The sequence below is a fragment of the Simochromis diagramma genome, unplaced genomic scaffold, assembly GCF_900408965.1.
Source record: "Simochromis diagramma unplaced genomic scaffold, fSimDia1.1 OVJJ01000131.1, whole genome shotgun sequence".
Taxonomy (NCBI): Eukaryota; Metazoa; Chordata; class Actinopteri; order Cichliformes; family Cichlidae; genus Simochromis; species Simochromis diagramma.
The window spans coordinates 8,702,879-8,724,410 of record NW_024387200.1 but is presented as its reverse complement, the minus strand read 5'-3'; the positions used below and the strand labels follow the sequence as shown (position 1 = coordinate 8,724,410).

General features: G+C 38.2%; 1 protein-coding gene across 2 annotated transcripts in view; it reads right to left on the bottom strand.

The window, feature by feature from the left end:
- Positions 1–5: 5 nt before the first annotated feature.
- The window catches only part of oxct1a (3-oxoacid CoA transferase 1a), a 52,687-nt gene continuing 31,160 nt past the window's right edge, over positions 6–21,532 (bottom strand). Inside the window, exons 14-19 of one of the 2 annotated variants that reach the window (XM_040050396.1) lie at positions 15,418–15,454; positions 15,073–15,107; positions 14,168–14,257; positions 12,753–12,833; positions 1,272–1,373; positions 12–1,169 (exon numbers count right to left, since the gene is read on the bottom strand). In XM_040050396.1, coding sequence (XP_039906330.1) covers positions 1,134–1,169; positions 1,272–1,373; positions 12,753–12,833; positions 14,168–14,257; positions 15,073–15,107; positions 15,418–15,454 — 381 coding nt within the window. In that variant the 3' untranslated portion in view covers positions 12–1,133. Of the gene's footprint in view, positions 1,170–1,271; positions 1,374–12,752; positions 12,834–14,167; positions 14,258–15,072; positions 15,108–15,417; positions 15,455–21,532 lie in introns of both variants that reach the window. The other variant, XM_040050398.1, reaches the window with a different exon arrangement.

Here is a 21,532-nt window from a genome sequence, read left to right as displayed (position 1 = left end):
ACGTAGTTTGCTTCACTCTGCACGCCAGCTTGTATTTTATTTTACACACAATTGCATCTGAACAGCAAATGTCTCTGTAAAAATTATTAAGGCTTCATGTTTTCTGGTTGAAATATCTGACAAGCCCACCTGCTTCAAAACACCTGAGGTTGGGAGAAATAGACAAGTCTACATTATGGCAGAGGTTGATAGTAAAATAATGGCTCATCATCTTCATTATTAAAAAAAAAAGACCAAACATATTCAACACTGGAAGCCTCATCTACAAACGTTTTTTTCCGTTTCATGTCACAGCACAATTTAAAACAACTACATACATATTTGTTCTACGATAGATGAATACTCACTTGACCTATAGGACATTGGTTTTCATTCATTACATTTCAGTGAGACACAGGCATGCCTTTCAGCTTATCAATCATATTCAAGTTACAGTTGGATAATATGTAGTCGTTCAACCAAATAATAAATGGTGTCGCATATTCCACTGTTGTTCCTTCACCAATGAAGCAGGCGAGAGAGGTCTGGAGCTGATATAAAAAGTTGCAATGTTTCATATTATATATTGTGATTCTTGAATTACTGCTTGTTTCCACTTAACTGCACACCGATTGCTACTTTTAACATCTACTGTTATAGTGTCGAGAGCCAAAACACTGGAAATTGTCTCACGATTCAAATATTTGACCTTTCTTATTTATTTCCCAGAAAATCTGATTCAAAAGAGTTTTTGCATCATTTCTTTTAAAAATAATAGTAAAGTTGGAAAAAACAAAATAATATCAACATTTTTAAAACAATTTTCAAACTGATGATTGCGTAAAAGACTCGCATAAGTAAAAAAAAAAATTAATAACTTAAATGTGTAATAGGTAACAATGCAATTTTCTTCATTCCTTCTAAGAGCACGAAAATAACAGTGTAAAGTGACTTCTGTTAATCAAATTTAGTTAATAATAAAGAGGTAAATATTTGACAGCTGCATGCTGATTGCCAAGAAAACCTTGGCTGAACCAGGTATGTTTTTTAAAAGCTTATTTGACCCATTTCAGGCTGTTAAATAACCTGATGTTCATCACAGAGAAATGAAGTGACAAACCAAAAACACATCTCTGAGGCCAGTGGAAGCTCCTCTAAATTTGCTGCATAGGCTTCAGGTTGGGAGACACCTAGAAAAAATTAGACAGAGGACAAGTAGAAGTTTCATGTTTAATAAACCCAAGTCCAAAAACACTTCATAGTGCTAGTAGCCTAACTGTTACATTACTCACCTCAAAATCTGTGCCAGTGCATCCCTTGATATCTTCGGGATTAAGTCCCTCCCATATTTCTACCAGGGTCAGACCTTTTGTCTTATCGACATCAAACACAGCCTGGCAAAAAAATGAGAGAAAAAGGATAGAAATGAGCGAGAGGAATAAGGGGGGTAAGGAAAAAAGATGGGACATTTAGAGGGAGAGAAATGAGAGAGGGTGATGAGACAAACACAAAACAGTGAGAATGAGCACTTCTGTGATAGACAGGTTTGAGCCTTATGGCGTCCGGTCACTGGGTCACAGTCAAGGATGTGGGGTCCTCATTTATCAAAAAGGACCCAGAAGAGACAACCTCCAGAAAAATACATCAGTGCCACAGGCAGAGGGCCAGAGTACCACTTTAGTGTCATCCATTCAACAGATGACAAAATAGCTGCAATTATTGGTGACACATCTAGGAAAGGCCTCAGAGAGCGGTCCTCAGCTATCTGAAGCGGGACTACTACAAAGCAGTAAGCAGTTTTATTTTAATTGGTGCACCATTTTTAACAGATTACTGTGTTATTGATTAAAATATGAATTTTGCTATAACGTTCAAAATAGTGGTTGCTGTGATGATTTTACACTGTACTTATGCACACTTGTCTACATTTAGGAATTTGTGAATGTGCACTTTGAGAATTTGTGAATAGACACATAAAAATTGATAAACAGACTCCAGGCTTCGAAACAAGCCAACACAATTTGCGCACACAGTGCACTCATAAATGAGGCCCTTGGAGATGTCAATATCTGATTGTAATGAAATACAGTAACAGCCAAAGGCATTAGCCCTGCAAAACAGAAACGAAAATAACCATGTTAAATCCCATTAAACTTACATGCCGAAGGGAAAAATACAGTAAATGTGAATATTTAAAGAAAATTTGACTAATGTTCCGTCTACCGAAAAGTAGCCAAAAGAAGACCCATTAATAGCTTTCCTTCTTTTATAAGCCAAAACCCTTTTCACACATGCACTGTAGCCAAGTTTCCAGACACTGCTCCTAACAGGTGCATGCCACAAAGCTAATGAGAGTGGACATTAGCCAGTCTTTAACCTTCCAGCAAGCACAAGTCTGGATGATGTCGGATTACTGTGATGTGCATCTAGCACAGTCAATTGTTCAAAGCATTCAAAGCAAGTAAGCGGGCATCAGTTCAAGGTGTAATCTTATTCCCTTCTTGCATATATTCAAATACAATTAGTGAAAAAGTACCTGCAAATGAAGATTTGTATCTAAGCATAGGAACTACAAAAGCTACATTTTCTTTAACCATTTTAAGTCAATATGTAATATGTCTCCATCTAGCTTCATTTAGCTCCATTAACAGCTGGCTACTGAAAGTGTATACAGGAGTACAAATCTTAAGTGCCAAGTTTTAGTAAAAACTGTATTAGAGTAAGATAGTTCAGTTTCAACATTAAAGGTACAATGTGTAAGATCTCACCACTAGGTATCAATAGATTGCAGTCAAGTGAATTCTGTTTTCTTACCCCTCCTGTTCATCTGTCAGACAAATATGTGCCCATGTCTAAAACTTGTCTAAAACACATGTTCAACTTTGTCAAAGTAGTCTGATAGAAGTCTATGAGTCAATAAAAATCACTTCTATCCTATAAGAGCGATACTCAGGTGAGTTGTTGAGGATATCCTGAACTTTTTTGTCGTTATTGAAAGTGTATCTAACATTGTTGGACTTGGACACTTTGCGCATAAACTCTCATTCTATATTTGGATGTATTCAAACTGTTTACTAGAGGTGAAGTGTGATTTTAAGGACCCTCAAGCCTACATAATAATAGCTTCTAACCAGGTAGTAATTTTACTTAGCAGGTTCATTGTCAGATATCTGGAGATGGAAAAGTCAAATGTCTAATCTGCTGACCAAAAGTATGACAATCAGGAATAAATCAGCATATTTATGTTTGTGTTAAAGACCTGACTTCGTTTCTGGACATGAGGTTTGAGTTTGGGAGGAAGAGGATGAGGTGGAAATGAGGTCGGAGAGAAAAGAATGGTGGAGGAGGCAAATTAAGAAGAGAAGAAAGACATAAATAGAGAGAAAGAGATCATAAAAATATACATGTACAAATGCTAAATGGTATAGTTAAAAAGAGCTATTTATAAGGTCTATCACATATGTGGCCGTATGTAGCCCATCTACATGTTTTTAAGATGGTGAGGCAACATGGTGGCTTCCACAATCTGGCGCCCACTCCTGTGTATTTTTAATAGATTAATTTATTCGTTTATGAGAAGGCATCGGTTTGTTGGAAGATATAATTACACACGAATCAATGTATATTAATGAGTAAATTTTTTTTAATTAAACAACCTAACAAAAACATATTACTGTTCTTGCTATTCTATTCTTAAGCTTTTAAGCTAACTTCATATACTTGTGCATTCTTATGTGTGTACTACAAGCTATTTTATAAAATGTGTCAAATTTGTCTTTTCAAATTGAATGTGACATTATCGTCAGTTAGCAGACTGCAACTTCTCAACACATGTCTAAGATGACAGCTTAAGTAGGGGTTCGTACTGTACCGTTCATATGATAGCTATTAAAAACTGATGCAGGGCAAAATGCCATTATCCCTATTTATGCAAACAACGCAAAAATACTTTATATAGACACGCACACTCTTCGAGGCTGGCCCTGTTACTTCCCTAAGCAGGGCCTGACAGACTAAGTCATATTCACATTCAGCCTAAGCCTGTCAGGACTCTCAGCTCATTAGAACTATACACACAGTAACAGGGCAGGAGGAAGATATCTCACTCCAGTATTAGCAAGACAGATGGAATGTCACAAGGAACAGGGGTCTAAAGATAACACAGACACTGACATGCATCTCTAATTGTGACACATGTCGCTAGTGATTAGGGCAAATTAAAAAATTGTCAAAATGTGCCAAAGGGTATAATATAAGATGCAGCACTAATGTACTCGTATGATAGGTGCTGTGCTATGTCAATGTGAAACTCCCTGTTTGCTTTACAATGCAAAAAAGCTTGCCACATAATGGCTTGGGTAAGCACATTTTAAAATGAACTAGGAGCTGATTTCATTTATAATAGCCACACTATACTAATGAATAACCAACCGTGCCTCCATTTGCAAAGCAGCCTTTTGTTATAAAAATGTTGAGTCACCTTTCTTCACAGTCTTCAAAGCCAGCACCATCATTAACCAGATTGATGCAAGTTAGTCATTAAGAAGCCGGTAGTCTTCCCCATGTGCTGTCTGGCGAGACGTGGGCTGAATGTCATGTAACAACACTAAGGCACACTCTCTCAGTCAGCTTAACGTTTTAGACAAATACAAGAGAAAAGGAGGAGAAACTAGCACCTGACCTTCCAACAAATAAACAACAGCTTATCCAGCATCCTGTCAATATACTGCAGCAATTACAAGGAGTAGCTTTTGAGATGTTTTCAGACAAAAGCTCACAGGAGGACCATAAAAGAATTTCAATTTGGTTGCTGAAAAATAATTGCCATCACTGGTATTGCTGTCATTAGGTAATGCCAAAGGTAATGATTTTATGCTCCCATTAAATGATTGAATAATTCAGGAGTCATTGTGTTTCATTGGTAAATGAATGGGCAATTATTGTTTTTTTACTTCCTCATTTTTAAAGAAGGATTTAACTGATAAGATGAGAAAAATACTCAAAGCTAGTGTGGAGACCTTTGTCATGGCAGCATGTAAAGCAACAGTGGGAACAGAGGTGATAAGAATTACTCACACAAAATCATTGCAATAAACTCCTGTAAGTCAACTAACTGTTAAATGAAGCAAAGTAGTAAAGAGTGAAGAAGTGGCAACATGGGGTACAAAAATGATTCCAGCAGCAGAGACACAGCTTGAGGCAATCGATTTCCTACCACACTTAGCTTTAAATCATAACATCACTATTTAGGACAACACTTGAATTGCTATCCCTCCTGGACATGTTGAGCCAAGGAGGATGCTGTGTTTGTGTGAATATATGTGCTAGGTCAGCATGTGTCTGTGTGCGGAGTGTATTTGGTTTTAAAGGTTTTAGTTTCTGCTCTTATTTTAAAAACAATTTGGCGCAGAATCATGCATGAAAAGAAATCAATGGACAATAAAGTACAGATGAACATTATCGGCTTTATTAAAGGTACTATGCATTACTTATGTCCATATCTTCTATCGCCTCTTGTGATCGTCAGATTTTCTTACAGTCCACAAACAGGATTATAAAGTCTTCTGGGCTAAAAAAAAAAGAAAAAGAAAAGAAAAGGAAGAAAGTCCACCTTTTTACTGGTTGGATGCAGTATTTAATTTACCCAACCAATGGTTACAGCTTACATTCAGGTCTGTAAGTATTTGGACAGTGATATAATATATAATTTTGTAAATTCTGAGTAAACTGCAGAATTTACTTCACAGGGTTTAAAAAATATTTTATGAACTATTTAGGAATAGTCCTCCAGACATTGGAGTGACAATCAGTTTCATGGCCAGTTCTCTCCTTAGATAAACACTCTTGAGGATGTAGGTGCATCATTTTCTCTAATGCAAACTCTAATGCATTTTCTCTCAAGCAATGCTTCCATAAATATGAATAGAGAAGATTTATGACAAGTAGAAAGGCCAGATTAGACTTTACCAGTAAATATCGAAGAGAGTCTGCACAGTTCTGAAAAAACAAATAAATCTTTAAAGAGATTAAATTTAGATTATCTCACACCATTCTGGTAGGAAGAGAAAAGTATTCAGAGGGTTAGGAACAGCTCATGATCTGAAGCTGTCAAACATTATCTGTCAATTATAGTGGAGGCAATGTTATGGCATGAGCATGTATGGCTGCCAGTGGAAGCGTTAGTTGGTGAGGTGAATGCTGACAGAAGTAGCGGGATGAATTCTGAAGTGCACAGGGCTATATTCTCTGCTCACATTCAGCCAAATGCTCCATAACCCATAGCCCTGGTGCTTCACAGGCAGTGTTGGGGAGTAACGGAATACATGTACCGCCGTTACGTATTTAAAATACAAAATATGAGTAACTGTATTCCGTTACAGTTACCGTTTTAAAAGGTGGTATTTAGAATACAGTTACTTTGTTGAAATAAATGGATTACACGGCGGTACTTTCCTGTTTCATATTGTCGCGGGTCAGGACTGTTTGGGTTTTGTTCGACAGCTACATTCTGTTGTTCCAGGTGGCAGCATTACGGTTGCCATGGTTACAAGGTGACGCTCTCTCTCTCTCTCGCTCTGTGTTTCCTGGGTGAGAGAGAGCGCCTTTTTGTTGTTGTTGTTGTTGTGCTAAGCTAATAGGCAGAATGCTACAAGCATAGCTCTAAAGAATGTAGCCTCATGGGCAGTGTAGTCCGTGCTGCAGGGAGAATGGACTGCCATACTCTATATGTTTCTGTGAGCGCGAGGAGGGAGAAAAAGGCGAGTGGAAAAGTACGAGCTGTCACGAAGAAACGGGAGCTGGAGCATGTAAAATAACACCACTGCAGCAAGAAGAGGCCTGACGAGCCCAGGTGTAAAGCTATAAGACTCGATGTATGCTGTGTTCGTGTTTCCTCCAAGTTCCATTGGAGCAGCCTTCAAGCCTCTCTCTGTCCTCGCAAGAAAGTTGACCCAGACAACAAAGTAAAGCATTTCGGCAGCCGACACGGAGCCTATTAGTCAGAGGTCCCTTTACACGGGTTCGGAGCCTTCAGTAATGTACAGCATAGTACACATGTGTTGTTGTAAAGCATGAAATATAAAGTAGAGAGGCCGGTCCGAGCTCATATACAACCGATAGATCGTGTTTTTTAATAACAAACTGTATATCTGCTGTTTGTATAAGTTCTTTTAAACAACACTACACTTAAGTTTATGCAAAAAAAAATATTTCATAGTCACGAAACAAACTAAACACACTCCTCCATTCTGGTATTAAAGAGTACGAATTTAAGCAACTAATAAAGGTTCCAACTCCAGCAACAACAAAAAAATAATAAAAATGGGACCCCCTCAGCTCCACCTATTTGCTAATCGACGTATCCCTTATTGTGGAGTTGAAAAAAATGCGAAATCATTATTTCAAAAATATTAATAGATCAACATCTTCTTCAAACATTGCACGCACAGCTGTACCTTCCCAAGAAAAGTACATAGCTTACAGACCATACAGTAATGACTCTATCATTTACATCGATTAACTGGTGTAAGATTTGCTATTTAAAAGCTAGACATTTTAAATGAGAATAGAAGAAAGGTCTTGTGCCCCTTTTCCCGTCAGCCCTCGCCCCCTGCTACTTGCAGACACCCCCGAACCAGCAGCTACGAGAAAAAGTCCGTTTAATATTAATAAATTCAACAAAGTGATCAAGCTAAGTGCTGCGTTGTTAGCGTTTTCCCTTCTGTTGCGTGCCACCTACGGAGAGTACGGTGTCCCGAAGAGCCGATCGCGACGTTAAGCATTCATGATGAAGTAGTCAGCGAGAAGAGCAGTCGCTGTTAAGCTTAACCAGGAATAAACATTCAGAGTAGACTTACACACTTCTTACTCTCAAGATAACTTGTCGGAGAGAAATTGCGGTTAAGCGAAGCTCCAATGCTATCCAGCCACCGACAGTCTGATGCCAAGCCCTCTATGATGCATACTGCTCCGAGTGCTAACGTTCTGAGGTGAGTACGGCGGTTGCAAGTTCTGGAGGTGCTTCGTGATATTTAATGATGGATTACTTTTTATTTTCATCGATCCAGTAATTAGTCAGTATCGGACACTACATATCTCGAATCCAAATAGATAAGTATCAGAAAGAACTCATGAGAGTAACGAACGATTACAGAATACATTTTGGGGCATGTATTCTGTAATCTGTAATGGAATACATTTTAAAAGTAACCTTCCCAACACTGTTCACAGGGTAAATGCAATATGACCCCAACCTAAAAGAGGATAGAGAGACCCACAAACAAGCAGCAACAGAAAGAGGCAGCAGTAAAGGTCTAGAATTTGTTGAAGTTGACAAGTTCTAGACTTCAGGAAGTCGTCAGCTGTGAAAGATTTTTATACAAGTACTATATTAAAAACAATCCATATATTTATAATTATATTAATTTTTTGAAATATCTTTGAGTCTCTAAACATGAGGAACTACATATACAATTGGTGTTTGCTGTTTTTTAACCATTGTTATTATTATGGAGAACAATGGCAGCAGAGCAGACTATTGACCTACTTTTACAACTATTGCTGGTGAAATTATACCACAAGGACTCTATTAACTTGTGAAAAAGCAAGTTTGATTATGCTGAAAATTACACCAGGAAGAAGAAACTGGTCTGGAAGACTACCAGGCATGATAGCATAACTGGTCTGGTTGATCTTCTCTGCTCTGTGTGTGGTGGAGTAAAACAGGTGCATAAATAGATGCACATAAATTCACACACTTAGACTAAAACAGAGAGCAGAGGAGAAAACTAGTGCTGATGCAAATAAAAAAGTTATTTTGCTGGAAGTAAAATAAATAAAATCCCTGTTGTGCATCTTCTTTCCCCTCACCAATATTCCCGAAGATAAGAGATAGAACTGTTGCATCTATGTAGTTCTCTCTACGGCACACAGTATGCGTTAGGGCACATCAACCATGTGCAATGCTAAAAGTTTTTTATCCCGGATACATGGGAAAAGCAAAAGAACCAACAACAGCACAAATATAAATTAGGTCTACATTCCTGGATGTTTCAAATATTTTTTTAAACTGCTCCCAACACAGCTAACAACTAGGCTCTGCCTAATGCAGTACCATGCTGAAGCCTTCACAAGCATCTTCTAACTTGTAGCTAAGGAAGGACACCAACATCAGTTGACAGGCACAGGATACTAGATAATTCCCAGAGTATGCAAATGTTATATTGCTCAAACTTGACCACACAACATGGACAAAATTAATGCATTTGATTCAAGAGGTTTCCTTTATCTGAAAGTCACACCAAGATCACATGTGCACGAAAATGGATGCCCTTTAATATACTAACTCATGCAATCCGCCTCTAATGTAGGATGTTCCACTTCCCTATACGCACCTCGAAGAGACAAGAACCACGGAGGTCTATAGACGAGTTTAGTGAGAAGAAACACAGGTATAGACTTCCTTCAAGATGTACAAATACCACACTTGCAATGCGGGACACATTTTAAGGTGCAGTCTGTCACATTTTAAGGTCACTTAAGACTGATGTTCATTTGGTAGCTGCAGCACCTCCATCCTCACATCATCACTAATCTCACCCTCTCACAATCTGTTAGCATGTAGGCATAAGGAAAGTTGAGTTACTTTGGTATTATTTGGTCCATAAAACATAAAAAAGGAAAATTATATATAAACTTTGCTTTCATGGTTTCAGCATGGCCAAAATGTTCCATGAAATCTAGAGATGAGGCTTGTAGAAATCTATAACATGAAGTTACACACCTCATCTACTCTAGTCTGATCTTATCGATGTGAACTCAAACAAGCCAGACTGATTTTTTTTCCTTCTGTCTCAAAAAAGACAATGACGTATATAAATGTGCTGATATATGTGTGTCAAATAGGAAGGAAGTTGAGCACTGGCTGCAATTTTGCTAAGAGGAATGGATGAATGGCACCATATATTGTTTTCTTTCATTCTATTTCTGAGAATATAATACAAGAGTACTTATGTACAGAGTGAAAGAGAGAGCGGCATAAGTTAAAATGAGGAGGATGAAAAGAAGGAGGTGGTACCAGGGCTAGTGGGGCAATACAAAGAGCTTTAACCTTTATAAATGTTGACAGAAATCTGCTTGCTGAGAAATGTTGTGCAATCACAACAGCAGCCAGTCGAGCAGAAAAGAACTGGGGGTGGAAGCATGGACACACTGTCTGACTTTGCCCCTGACAGGTCATGTTTTCAATGAACAACCTCTAAAGGCAGTAACCACCAGAGGGTAACACGGAACTGACCGGAGTACATGAGGACACAAACTGCATCAACACCAAGCTCTTCTACTTACTGGAATCCCTCACTGTGCTTTTCTTCCTCAACTGCCACAGACCTTTTTCCTACTCAGCATTTATGCCACTTCCTTTCTCCTTTTTACATTCCTTTGAACTGTCATCCGTTCCTAAATTCTGTGATATCTCTATCAGATAAGCAAACGTTTTCAAATCCTTTCATCACGCACACACCAGAGAACATAAACTATAATTAACATAATAACGTAAGAACCAACACACTCAAAAGAAAGCTCAGAGAGTTATACCTCAGCTCTAATGGAAGTTTGAAATCTACCCAAGAAAATATTCCAGAAAATGACAATGGCACAATGAAGTTAACCTTTGATCTTTTGAATGTGAAATTCCATGACAACATCATCTTATCCTATTAGACACTGTGTGTAATTTGGCATAATTAGCATATTAATTGAGAAATTAACTTAACCTTTGACCTCGCAATTTAAAATCAGTTCACATCTGAGTCCATGTGAACAATTGTGCCAAAATTAAAGAAATTCCCTCCAAATGTTTCTGAAACATCATGCTCAGGAGAGTAACGCTGACCGACAGATCGATGGGCATGCTAAAAACTAATGCTTCTGTCTCAGCCTGTCGCAATAAAAGGCTGCTGATGCAGCTCAATGGCTTCCACCATCAGTTGTAGAGACCAATAGTTTCTTTGGTGCATGAGTCTGTCAGTGGAACCTGAAGAGCCTACGGACAAGAACCAGATGTCTTTGTTCTGACTGTGTGCCACCCTTTAAGCATAAGACAGGGTGCAAAATATTCAGCTGCATCAAACATTAACAGACAAGGATGAAGATTAATTAAAGATTAATTGAATTTAAAGGGAAACCCAAGCCCAAGAATGAAAATCATAAAACCATAACAAATTAAATGTTTTTAAAAAAAAAAAAAAAATCACATGATTGCTTATGAAAATCAATAGACTGAATTAGGGTTAAATGAACAAATTCAATTTCCATCTACTAGTGTCACTCTCTTTTATCATAACAATGTATCTGCTGCTTCTGTTTGCTCATTTTTGAATTGTGTTCTTGTGCTTAACAAATTCATTAAACTACCACCAAACGTAAGGTTTATGCCACAGCTGCCCTAAATTAACAGGAAGGTAATTACCCAAATCCTTTTTTATGATTCTGTAAAAGTTAATGATATCTTTAATGCTAAAAGATTAGTATTATTGTTATTCATGAACTTTCTAATTTACTGTTTTACAAAAAGCTTACAAAAAACAGTAAAGCACATAATTATTTTTTGATTGATATGCCAAATTACAACAATTTACTGAAAAGAAAAAAAAAGGTTTAGCGGTTAATGTTATGCTTGATTCATTTTTGACTTCTCACTGGAGTCTAGTGTGCCAGCTCAATTTTGGGTATAAAATGTGGATTCAGTTTCTTATAGGCCTAATATATAACAGTATAATTTAATTTTTTTTAAAATAGGTTTTGGGTAACATTTGTGTTTTCTTGTTTTTATGTTAAGCACATTTTCCAAGATCATGCAACGCATATAGCTTGTGCTTTGCGGCACAGCTTTAGTCCTTTGGTATTAGTTAGTTAGTGTGTGTGTGTTAGTGTGATGTAATGCACAGTGTAGGCACTTGTGTTTTATTGGTTAAGGACTTCTGTGTACCCCTCGTTGTTACTAACACTAATTAGCTGTGGTAGAAAAGGAATTGAAATCACTGACTGCCAAAATGATAATCATTATCAATGGTGAATAGTTAAATTTCATCAACACTCAGCTTCTCCTGGGAGAAGATCTTCTAGTTTACGTGTGCTTTGTGGACTTTTGTGCATTATTATTTTTTTCATTATTGCTAATGACACAAAATGTGATTCCAACCTGTGTCTGCAACACTATTTACACATAGTACATTTCTGTTCAGTCAGACATTGTATATGACATCAGTAGAGGTGGACCTTCTTTTTACTCTGAGTAACAAGCGTGGCGTTTACAGTTGTACCTCATGACATCATCTAACAAATAGATTCTGAAATAAATCTGTGTTCAGCTGCAGTCGAGCAGGGGATTTAGATGGATTTTTGTGGGTTGACCATTCTGTGGCATTAAAAAATGAATTTTACATTATTCTATTAACATTAAAATAAATTCAAATCACAGGTATCTAATTCATATAATGCAGTATCTTCCAAAACCCCAATTTTTAGAAGATATACTAAAAAACTAGTTCTACAAAACACTCTCATGTCCCCCATGTAAATCTAGGCCAGGAGTCCTGTTCAGTCATAGCTTACTCACTCGCACCGTCTATGTAGCAAACCTTAGTAAGCAGTCGAAGTTTATGACGAACAGCTCAATCATCCATTCATCTATCCATCCACTATTCACATTTGCATCCATGGAGGCACATCTGCATCTATTATGTACATATAGAAACAAAAAGATAAAAGTGCACCTTTTCTGTGATGATCCGATCCACACATTGTTTCCCTGTCAAAGGCAGGCTGCACTTGTCCAGTATCTTGTGTTTTCCTCCCTAAAAAGAACAGGACAACATCATTGCCTTCATTTAGTATCTGGATGTTTTTGGAAGGGATCTTTTATGTTGTACATATATGTGTATATTCAGTGTTTCAGCTGGGTATGTATATTGATCCTAAAGGACATCCAGCACAAATACAGTGTGTGCCTCAGTTTCTCCATCAGACATCTTCAAGGAAAAGGAGGGAGAGAGAAAGAAAGAAGGAGAGAGGGAGAGAGAGAGAGAAAGAGAGAGAGAAGCCTCCAACGATGTCTAAGAGGCATACATCACACACCCTCTCTCACTCTCCCACTCCCCTTCCCCATCATGAATGAAAGCAGCCTTCAGGGCAGTAAATTTATGCTCACCTGCTGCACCATCTGGACTTTAGCTGGGCGCCAGACAGAGTCCCATTAGCAAAAAACAGCATGCTTTTGTAAATGCAGAATGTTACATTGCCCTTGCATCACATTGGTTTGGACTTTCTAAAAGTAAACCAATTCAGCTGGATTGCCTACTGCAAGTGTCAGAACCCCTGTGGGATTAGTCATCTCTTGCTGCAGCCCCGGTCTAACTATCAGCTCGTCTCAAAACACTAAGCCCAATTCTAGACTTGTATTTAAATTAACTGAAGATGAGCAAACAGGAGGTGGATTGTGTGCCTCACTAGAATGAGCCAGCCCTCTCTAGTAAAAGGATATTAAGCAATCCATTAGCAGAATTATCCTTAATCAGCCCTAGCACTCACATTCATTACTGTAGGAAGCAGATACAAGTAACGCTGGTGAAGATATAAACACGGGAAAAGGACGCTGTTAATTTAATTTCACTCACAGAAAGGAAATAAGTCTCTTGAGTGACTCGTAAAGGCAATGTTAGCTAGAAAAACCACAATAAGAGTTCATGCTAACACACCCTTAAGGCCTCAATGGTCGCTTCTATCACCGCTGCAACCTCGTCTCACAGTCACTTTAAGCCACTGCAGTATTCTCCTGAATGATAGGTGTCGCCACTCGGACAATATCGCCACATAAGCGCTGATATAGGAGGAAAATAAGTCAAAACCAGAAGTCAAGGGGGGGGTTGCAAGTTTTTAAACTGTTAAACTGTTCTCCCTCTGTATATCTGTATATCGCTGAGCTTAAATTGGCGGTAAAAAGCGCCACGATCATACACTCGTGTCTTCAATCCAGCTCCTACTGCCAAAACGCAACACGCCAAGTTACACAAATCTAGAGGTGCACAGGCGGCTGACAAACCACAAAGATTGTGTCACACGACACGCGATTTGACTTAAAAATCACTGCGTGACACAGCGAGCATATTGGCCCCTCTACATGTTTACACACCTTAGCTGAATGCTCCATGGTGACCACCACCTTAGTTCCAGCGCTTGCCACCAAATCCATGGCTCCTCCCATTCCTTTCACCATCTTACCCTGAGAATAGAAGAAAAACAAACAGACTTTAGTTATTCCATCTAATCTTGGACAAAATGATATTTTCACTTGACTGATTTTTCACAGCATTAGCTAGAGAGTATAGTACAAAATTATAATCGGTCTAATCCCTAGTTAGGATTACCAAAACATTTTACATTTAAGATTAATTGACAATAGACCATAAAACAGGTACACATACGTTGAAAAAAAGAAAAAAAAGGGAGAGAGAGAAAGACCATTTAGCTACATTTATCTATAGGATCACACCAGTTAGTGGCACCAATGTGTTTTTATGCTGCATTCCATTTGAAGTGGGAAGCCAGAAACCCCTGATTCTGAGTTTGAAGTTTCAAATTCAAAGAAGCCCCGCAAACCCTGACTTTACAATTCAAGATGGCAGAAACTGAGAAGCAAAACCTGCAATCTGTACTACTACTGTTGTGTATTTGTGACTCTGTAAATAAGTCATAAACAAAGTACTAACACGCTCCATCTATAAATGTGCTGCATTGGTGTTTGTAAGTGCGAAAACCCCTAACATTATAGTATATTGCTAGTGATGGATAAATGGCTCTACCTTCCAAGAGCGCAAAACAAAGCCTGTCTTTTCTTGCGTTCTTGACTACTACTATTGGAACGCATACCTGACTTCCAACGTAAAAGTAATGCAGCATTAGAGAAAAAGAAACAAAAGAAAAAGAAACACCAGCAGAGTACTCCAAGCCACCTTTTCTGATAGTCCCACCTACGGCATGTGTGTCCCCAGAACTCCATTTTGTATAGACTGAATCACAAAGTAAAAATAATTCTACCTTTAATAATGATGCTTCACATTTATTGAGAAAACCTAAAAACAAATGCCACAAGAAAACATTGACCATTTCTTAAGCCTTTTCAGTCACGGCATACGTAACGTTGAAAGCAGTATCAATCTGTTGAAGTGACAGCATTTTAAAATTCAGACATGGGTCACATTTATGTTAATGTTTCTAACAGTTTCATTCACACATTGCCATTTACTGACGCAATGAGTTCTTGGTATAATGCAGTGCAGATCTGTGCTGGGGAACCACGCCAAAATCTAAGGTCTGAAACCTCTGGCCACAGGCTGGTGTGCAGCCTAACAGAACCCTGCCTGAGGACTGCAAATTCCATACCTGGGTTTAGAGTTGGAGGTCTGACACGTGCAGAGAACTAAGGGGCAGAGAAGGGATTAAGTAGCTTAGGATTTTGCACAAGATAAAGGATTCCAGTGTGACCCTTTGAAGATATATAGGGGCTAGTTGTGCTGTAGTAATGTACTGAAAGACAGAGCAACAATAGGATTACAATGTTCTGAAGTCAGAACCAGCATAAGAATTATTCTGGTGCAGTGAATGGAGTATTCTCTCAAGACAGAATGTCTCATTAGTAGTACAGGTAAAGACTTGTGCTGTTAAAATAATTTTGCCATAACTGCTCATGACCGGTCTGTTATTTTCAACAGAAAAACACAATGACAACTGCAAGAAATGTAAGCAATGCAGAGAGCAGGAAGAAAAAGCATTCTGCATTAGAACTGCACTAAACATAACTGAATGATTCTGTGCACGAATCCAGTGTACTGAAGCTTTGTCATGTCACAATGAATATTTTCTTCAATAACAAATAAAACCAAAATGGTTTTCTTTTTTTTTTCTTTTTTAAAAGGTGGGAAAGAAAAATGCTAAAAAAAGGAATCTGAGATCCGCCAGCCGGGAAAAAACTGTCTTCAAGTTAAACATTGGTCACAATAAGGAAGGTTTCCGAATAAGGAAGGTTGATGTGCACATATGGCCGCAGGGTGACGGCTCAATAACTGAATTAGAATCCCATTTCCTCATCAATCATGTGTGGAGCGTGGTTTGCTTTTTGCTCAATAACCGGAGGGTATGTATGCCAAGGGTGACGCATTGTAAGGATACTGTCTGCCTGTGGGAAAGGCCAGCTGGGGAGAGAAGATATTAACTGAGAACAGAAAGTAGGTTTGGGAGACAGGAGGTGGGTTAGAATATTGGATATTGAAGAGGCAGCATTTAATTTCATTTACTTGTTTGTCGTCCAATTGAAAGTGCCTGCTGTAACAGCATATCAATACCCTCAAATAAACTACCAATATCAGGTTTAATACAACTGTATCCATTTTGACTTTTAATCTCCAAACTGTCTCACCAGCTTTTTTCCTTCAGCGTTTTTATTTATTACACAGACACTTGAGATTAAACAGTGTTGTTTTTCATATAATCAATGTTAATGCACTTTATGACAGCCAGTGGGCTTAGGTGATGTGTACACAGGCCTAAGGGGATAAGACTGTCTGACCTGCTAAATGCAAGTTGTGATTTACAGCTACCATCCAGAACTAGACATCTGCTAATGTACTCCATTTAACAACATAGGCTGTTAACCGAAAGGGTGTGTCTTTTGAGATCATAACCACACAAGTATTAACATTCTAGTATGGTTTTGATTAGTAAAAATCAAGACAATGACTCCGGAGGAAATTATAAAATGGAAAAATCTAATTTTTTATTTTGCTATGGGGCAGTACATTTATCCCTAACTGCGAAAATGATTTGATGTATTTTCTTGTAACCAAAAATGTAGCAGAGGATCAACAGCTTTCTGTGGAAGTAGTCAAATGTGTCACAAATGATTGTAAGTAAGTAAGTAAAGTTTATTTATTAAGCGCTTTTCATAGACAGGTAGTCGCAAAGCGTTGTGCACAAAGATTAAAATAAACAGTACGATAAATAGCAAAATGTGACCTTGTTGAATATAAATTGTGCAAGAAAATAAGATTTGATGTGGAAAATTAAAGAAAGGTTGATGCTCTGTTTGTCAGTGACCTATATTGCTAGGAGGATTGGCATTTACTTCCCTCTCATTTACAGCTTTGCACGAGGTTATCTGAGCCTACTTTGATCTAAACTGCTGCATGCAGCAAAACTCAAAATTAACATGATCTGTAAGAGTGTAAAAAAAAAATCAAATTAATGGCGAGTTATGATGGGAAAAGCAAATCTATTCCACCCAGAAGGCTGTATTATCAAGGTATGTTGAACCTTGAGTCATGAGGTTGGCTCTTTTACTTACTTAGCACATTCACCATGTTAACAGGGGTCAGCCCAACCTTGTCTGGACCAGGTTTTCCTTAGAATTCAGTTAAAACTTGCCTCTGAAGTTCGACATTACATTAATATATATGCGTTAGGTTGACTTATGTTCCGGTAAACTGCCTAACCTTTGAGTGGCACTCGAATGTTGAACTACTCACAATAACTTGCCTCTCAATGTTAGACATCTTAAAGACTTGTGTTTTGCAAAATCAACGCTATGAAGATGACAAAGCTACACACAGCATTGAGCCTCTGACCAGCAGATGCTGTAAAGCATACTTTCAGAACAACACCCATGGAAATATCCTCTTTTTAAGCTGCCAACAAGAGCAGAGTAATTTAGTCATTTAATTAACAAAGCCTTAATGATATTAACCTTGTTGGTCTGACTGAGGCTGGTTCCTTTTAAATTTCCTCACCACTCTTACTGTGTCCATTTGTCTGCTATAATCGTAGCACCACAGGGCCACTAGGACACTTAAAAGTATGTCAGGAAACAATTCAGTAGCACAAACACACAAAAACATGAAACATCTCTCTTCTAAACAATGTTCAGCTCCCAAAAACCCTACAGCTGTACAACTGTATATAGAAGAGAACAACAAATTCTACATAAATGAACATAAGGAACAGACTGTGTTAGGTTTGAGATTTTTAGTAGTTCTACATTAATGGCCTAGTTCAACTGTAGATGTTATTCATCATGTATAATCCACGCAAAATAAAAGCTACAGCAGCCAGTCAGCCTGGTTCCAAATAACACACAAGATCAGAATGTTAAATAACATGAATCTTCCTGATTGGATGTGTACAGTCATTGAGGTTGATAAAAAATTAAACAGCCAATCAAAACTGACAACTAATGTCACATGTAGGGTGATAACCAGAGACTGGTTTGAATCTAAATGTGTAAGAAAATAAAATAGACAGGAAACATGGAGAAAACCTGCCATTCATTTCCATTGCTGCATAATACTGTTTGCCCTATATGAACAAACTGACAACTCACTCGCAAGTAAGTTACAAATCTACCAGTAAGCACACATGCAGTATTTACTGTATAGTGTAGCTGAACCCGACATATTGATTTGTTTCATCCCTCAAAAGGTGGCGTAATTGTGCGTTTCTCAAGTTACATTCAGCATGAAAAGTTTGAGAACTTCAATCCAACAACAGATGGCAGGTTATTTATCTTGTTCTTCATTCAAAGTGCAGTGGGAACAGGCTTTACGGGAGTAGGTGGGCTAATTCATTCATTCATTTAATAATTTACTTAACAAAAGACCTGGTAAAAATATTCTAACACGAGATAGCACACAGACTCACGAAAACCATCTCACAACTATAACAATGAGTGATTAATGGTGGGGTGGAGGGTGTGGGGCTGCCGGGAGCAGTATAACTGGTGCAGAAACCTGATAAGACCTCTTAAGTCGAAGCTTTGCTAAGATGACACCTATCACAATATGTAAAAGCATAGACAATGACAGTCTATCTCACTAAACCACCGTTCAAAGTGAGCCCCAGGTGCCAGAGGACTAAGACTATTGCTGTTTAGCAACAAATAATGTCTAAAAACTTTATTTCAAGGAGTGTTTGACTATTATTTTATTCTTTTTATTAGGCCCGGCATCAACGATTGGCAGCAACACTGATTTGAATGCATTCTTATTTTTTCTACAGTGTCCGATATTTACAAAAACTCAACCCAACACCAACGGCTGTAAAAGTACTGTATAGTAATATTTTTTCTACTTTAAATGACAGTCTTTTAAAACTGCTTCAGCTTGAAATATAAATATAAAATATTAATTATAGCCTTTGGATTATAGCTGTATAAAGAAGAGGGACTCCAGCTGAGGTAGAGCACAGTTTGCAAATGTACAGACTGAGGTCTTTGAATCTAAGCTTCCCACATGGTGCTGCCAGCTCTTCTTTTTTTGTCCGTGCAAAAATCACTGCCCTTACATTTGCTGATGAGAGGGGCTCATCATAGCAGCACCCTACAGATTTGAATTAATTAATTAATTTTTTGACCTGTAAAAACTGTCCAAAATGAGCACTGTGATGACCCACTCCACCCTGCCGTCCTTTTGGCCTCTTTGTGTGGCATGTCTCGTTTGCAGGCATTGGAGGGATGGAGCGGTTCATTCCCAATTAATAACACTGGCAACACCTGGGCCCGGTGTGCCAGTGCTCTATAAAAGCTTTTAGAGCTCAGTTGCTGGGTGGCGTTTTCCCCCGAGACATCCCTCTGGATTTTTCTTGCATTTGGTTTGGTTTTGCAAACAAACAAACTTTGCATACACAATCCTTCCAACCATGCACTAATCTACACCACTGATTGTACTGACTACACACGCCATGGTTTGTATAAGGTTTCTTTTTTTTGTTTTATTTATTTAAAATAAATAGATTTTGGACAATCCGGGTTTTTGTCATGGCTGTGTGATCCGGTTTATGACAAGCATCCCTACATAAGCCTGCAGTTCCTCTGTGTCCATAAGCCACTAAGTGTTTCCCATGCAGGTTTGTGATGGCCACAATTTGCTGCAAGATTTCATCCATCAGCAGCAGTGCATAGCTAGTGGCAGGGTGTGTATGTCCCGGGATCAAAACTCATCAGAACATGTATCTAGTGCCTAGTGTAACTTTTTAGATACCATTTGTTACTTTTCAAATTCTATATTTATTAAGTTATGCAGGCTTGTTTGCACAACAAGGCTAAATAATTACATAAACTTTTCTGAATCTAAATAGTGGACTTTGGTAGAATTAAAAAATAAGTGTAGTGCAGGTCTATGATGATTTTTAGTGCTACTATCATCTAGTTTTTATAGTCTGTCTTGGTTAAGTCCCAAGTACTCCTGATTTTGAACTGTTGTAGTCCTGTTTTAATTCCAGATCAGTTCTGGGTCTGGTTGAATTGGGGTTTAGTCCCTGTGTCTTGATACAGCCCCGACTTTGTTCTGCCTTGCTGCTTAATTAAAAAAGTAGTTTAAGGTGTCCTGCATATGTGATATTTATTTATTTTTTTCTATATGAAGTCATTCTTTTTTGAACAAAACTCAAAACAGAGCCTAATAATCTTTCAGTTATTTCTACCCTCACTTAATTTCCTTTTGCTGCTCAGCTCTCACACAGTGCCTCAGCTATGCTACAATCCCTCCATATTGTGGCCAATCATATGCGAGGATATAGGATAATATCATTATGTGAAAAACCGAGAGGGTGAGAAACGCGACAGTCAAGTGGAGCATGCGTCTGTCCTCTCAGTAAGTGAGTGAGACAGTAGACAGCGGTGAGGAGGGCTGTGCGAAAGCAAAGACACATAAATATACCTGACACCCGTAAACGAAGCAGCATCTGGCTGCAGTTTAAAGACTTTTTTGTCTCAGTCTTGGTCTCGTCTTGGTCTCGGATTAGGCGGTCTTGACTACAAGTCTATAGAGAAGTTCACCCTGTGACTTCAACCATCTCCTCTCTTCTCTCACCTTCAGGTGAGTCCTCAGAGGAGGATGAGGCGCCATCTTTACACTCATAAATCGCCTCTTGTGTGCTGTAAAGTCTTGCATCTCCAAAACGCCTGTACTTCTAATAATGCAGTGCAACTGCACAGTCTACCTGAGGAAGAACCACATTAAATTCCAATTATTGTTTTATTTTATTTGCTGCTGAGATATCTTTGAAGCTCTGAAAGGTTACTCATCGTTTGTTATTACTGAATTACTTTATAACACAGAGTGTGGCCTTCTAAGAGAAAAGACTTGAAAGTGGACATCACACACATGCACACACACACTCACACAATTATCCAACATCAATAGCTTCGCGCATTTATCATTTTAGCAGAAAACAGAAAAATGTAAAATTTTGGTACATGCCTTGGATGACAAAAAGAAGCGCCACCTGGTAGACAAATATAAAAACTAAAAACTGAGGGTTAGGTTATCTTAAAAGAATGAATTAGTTGATGTCATGATAAATGTGTGATAAAAAAAAATGCATTTTCAAAGATTTTCAATGGGGCATTTTTTGGCCTTAGGATAAAATGTGGAGGTTTTTGCATCGCTTAGGATTTTTCAGCTAATTTAAGGAACTGGGACGACAATTTTATAATAACATTTTTTAAAAA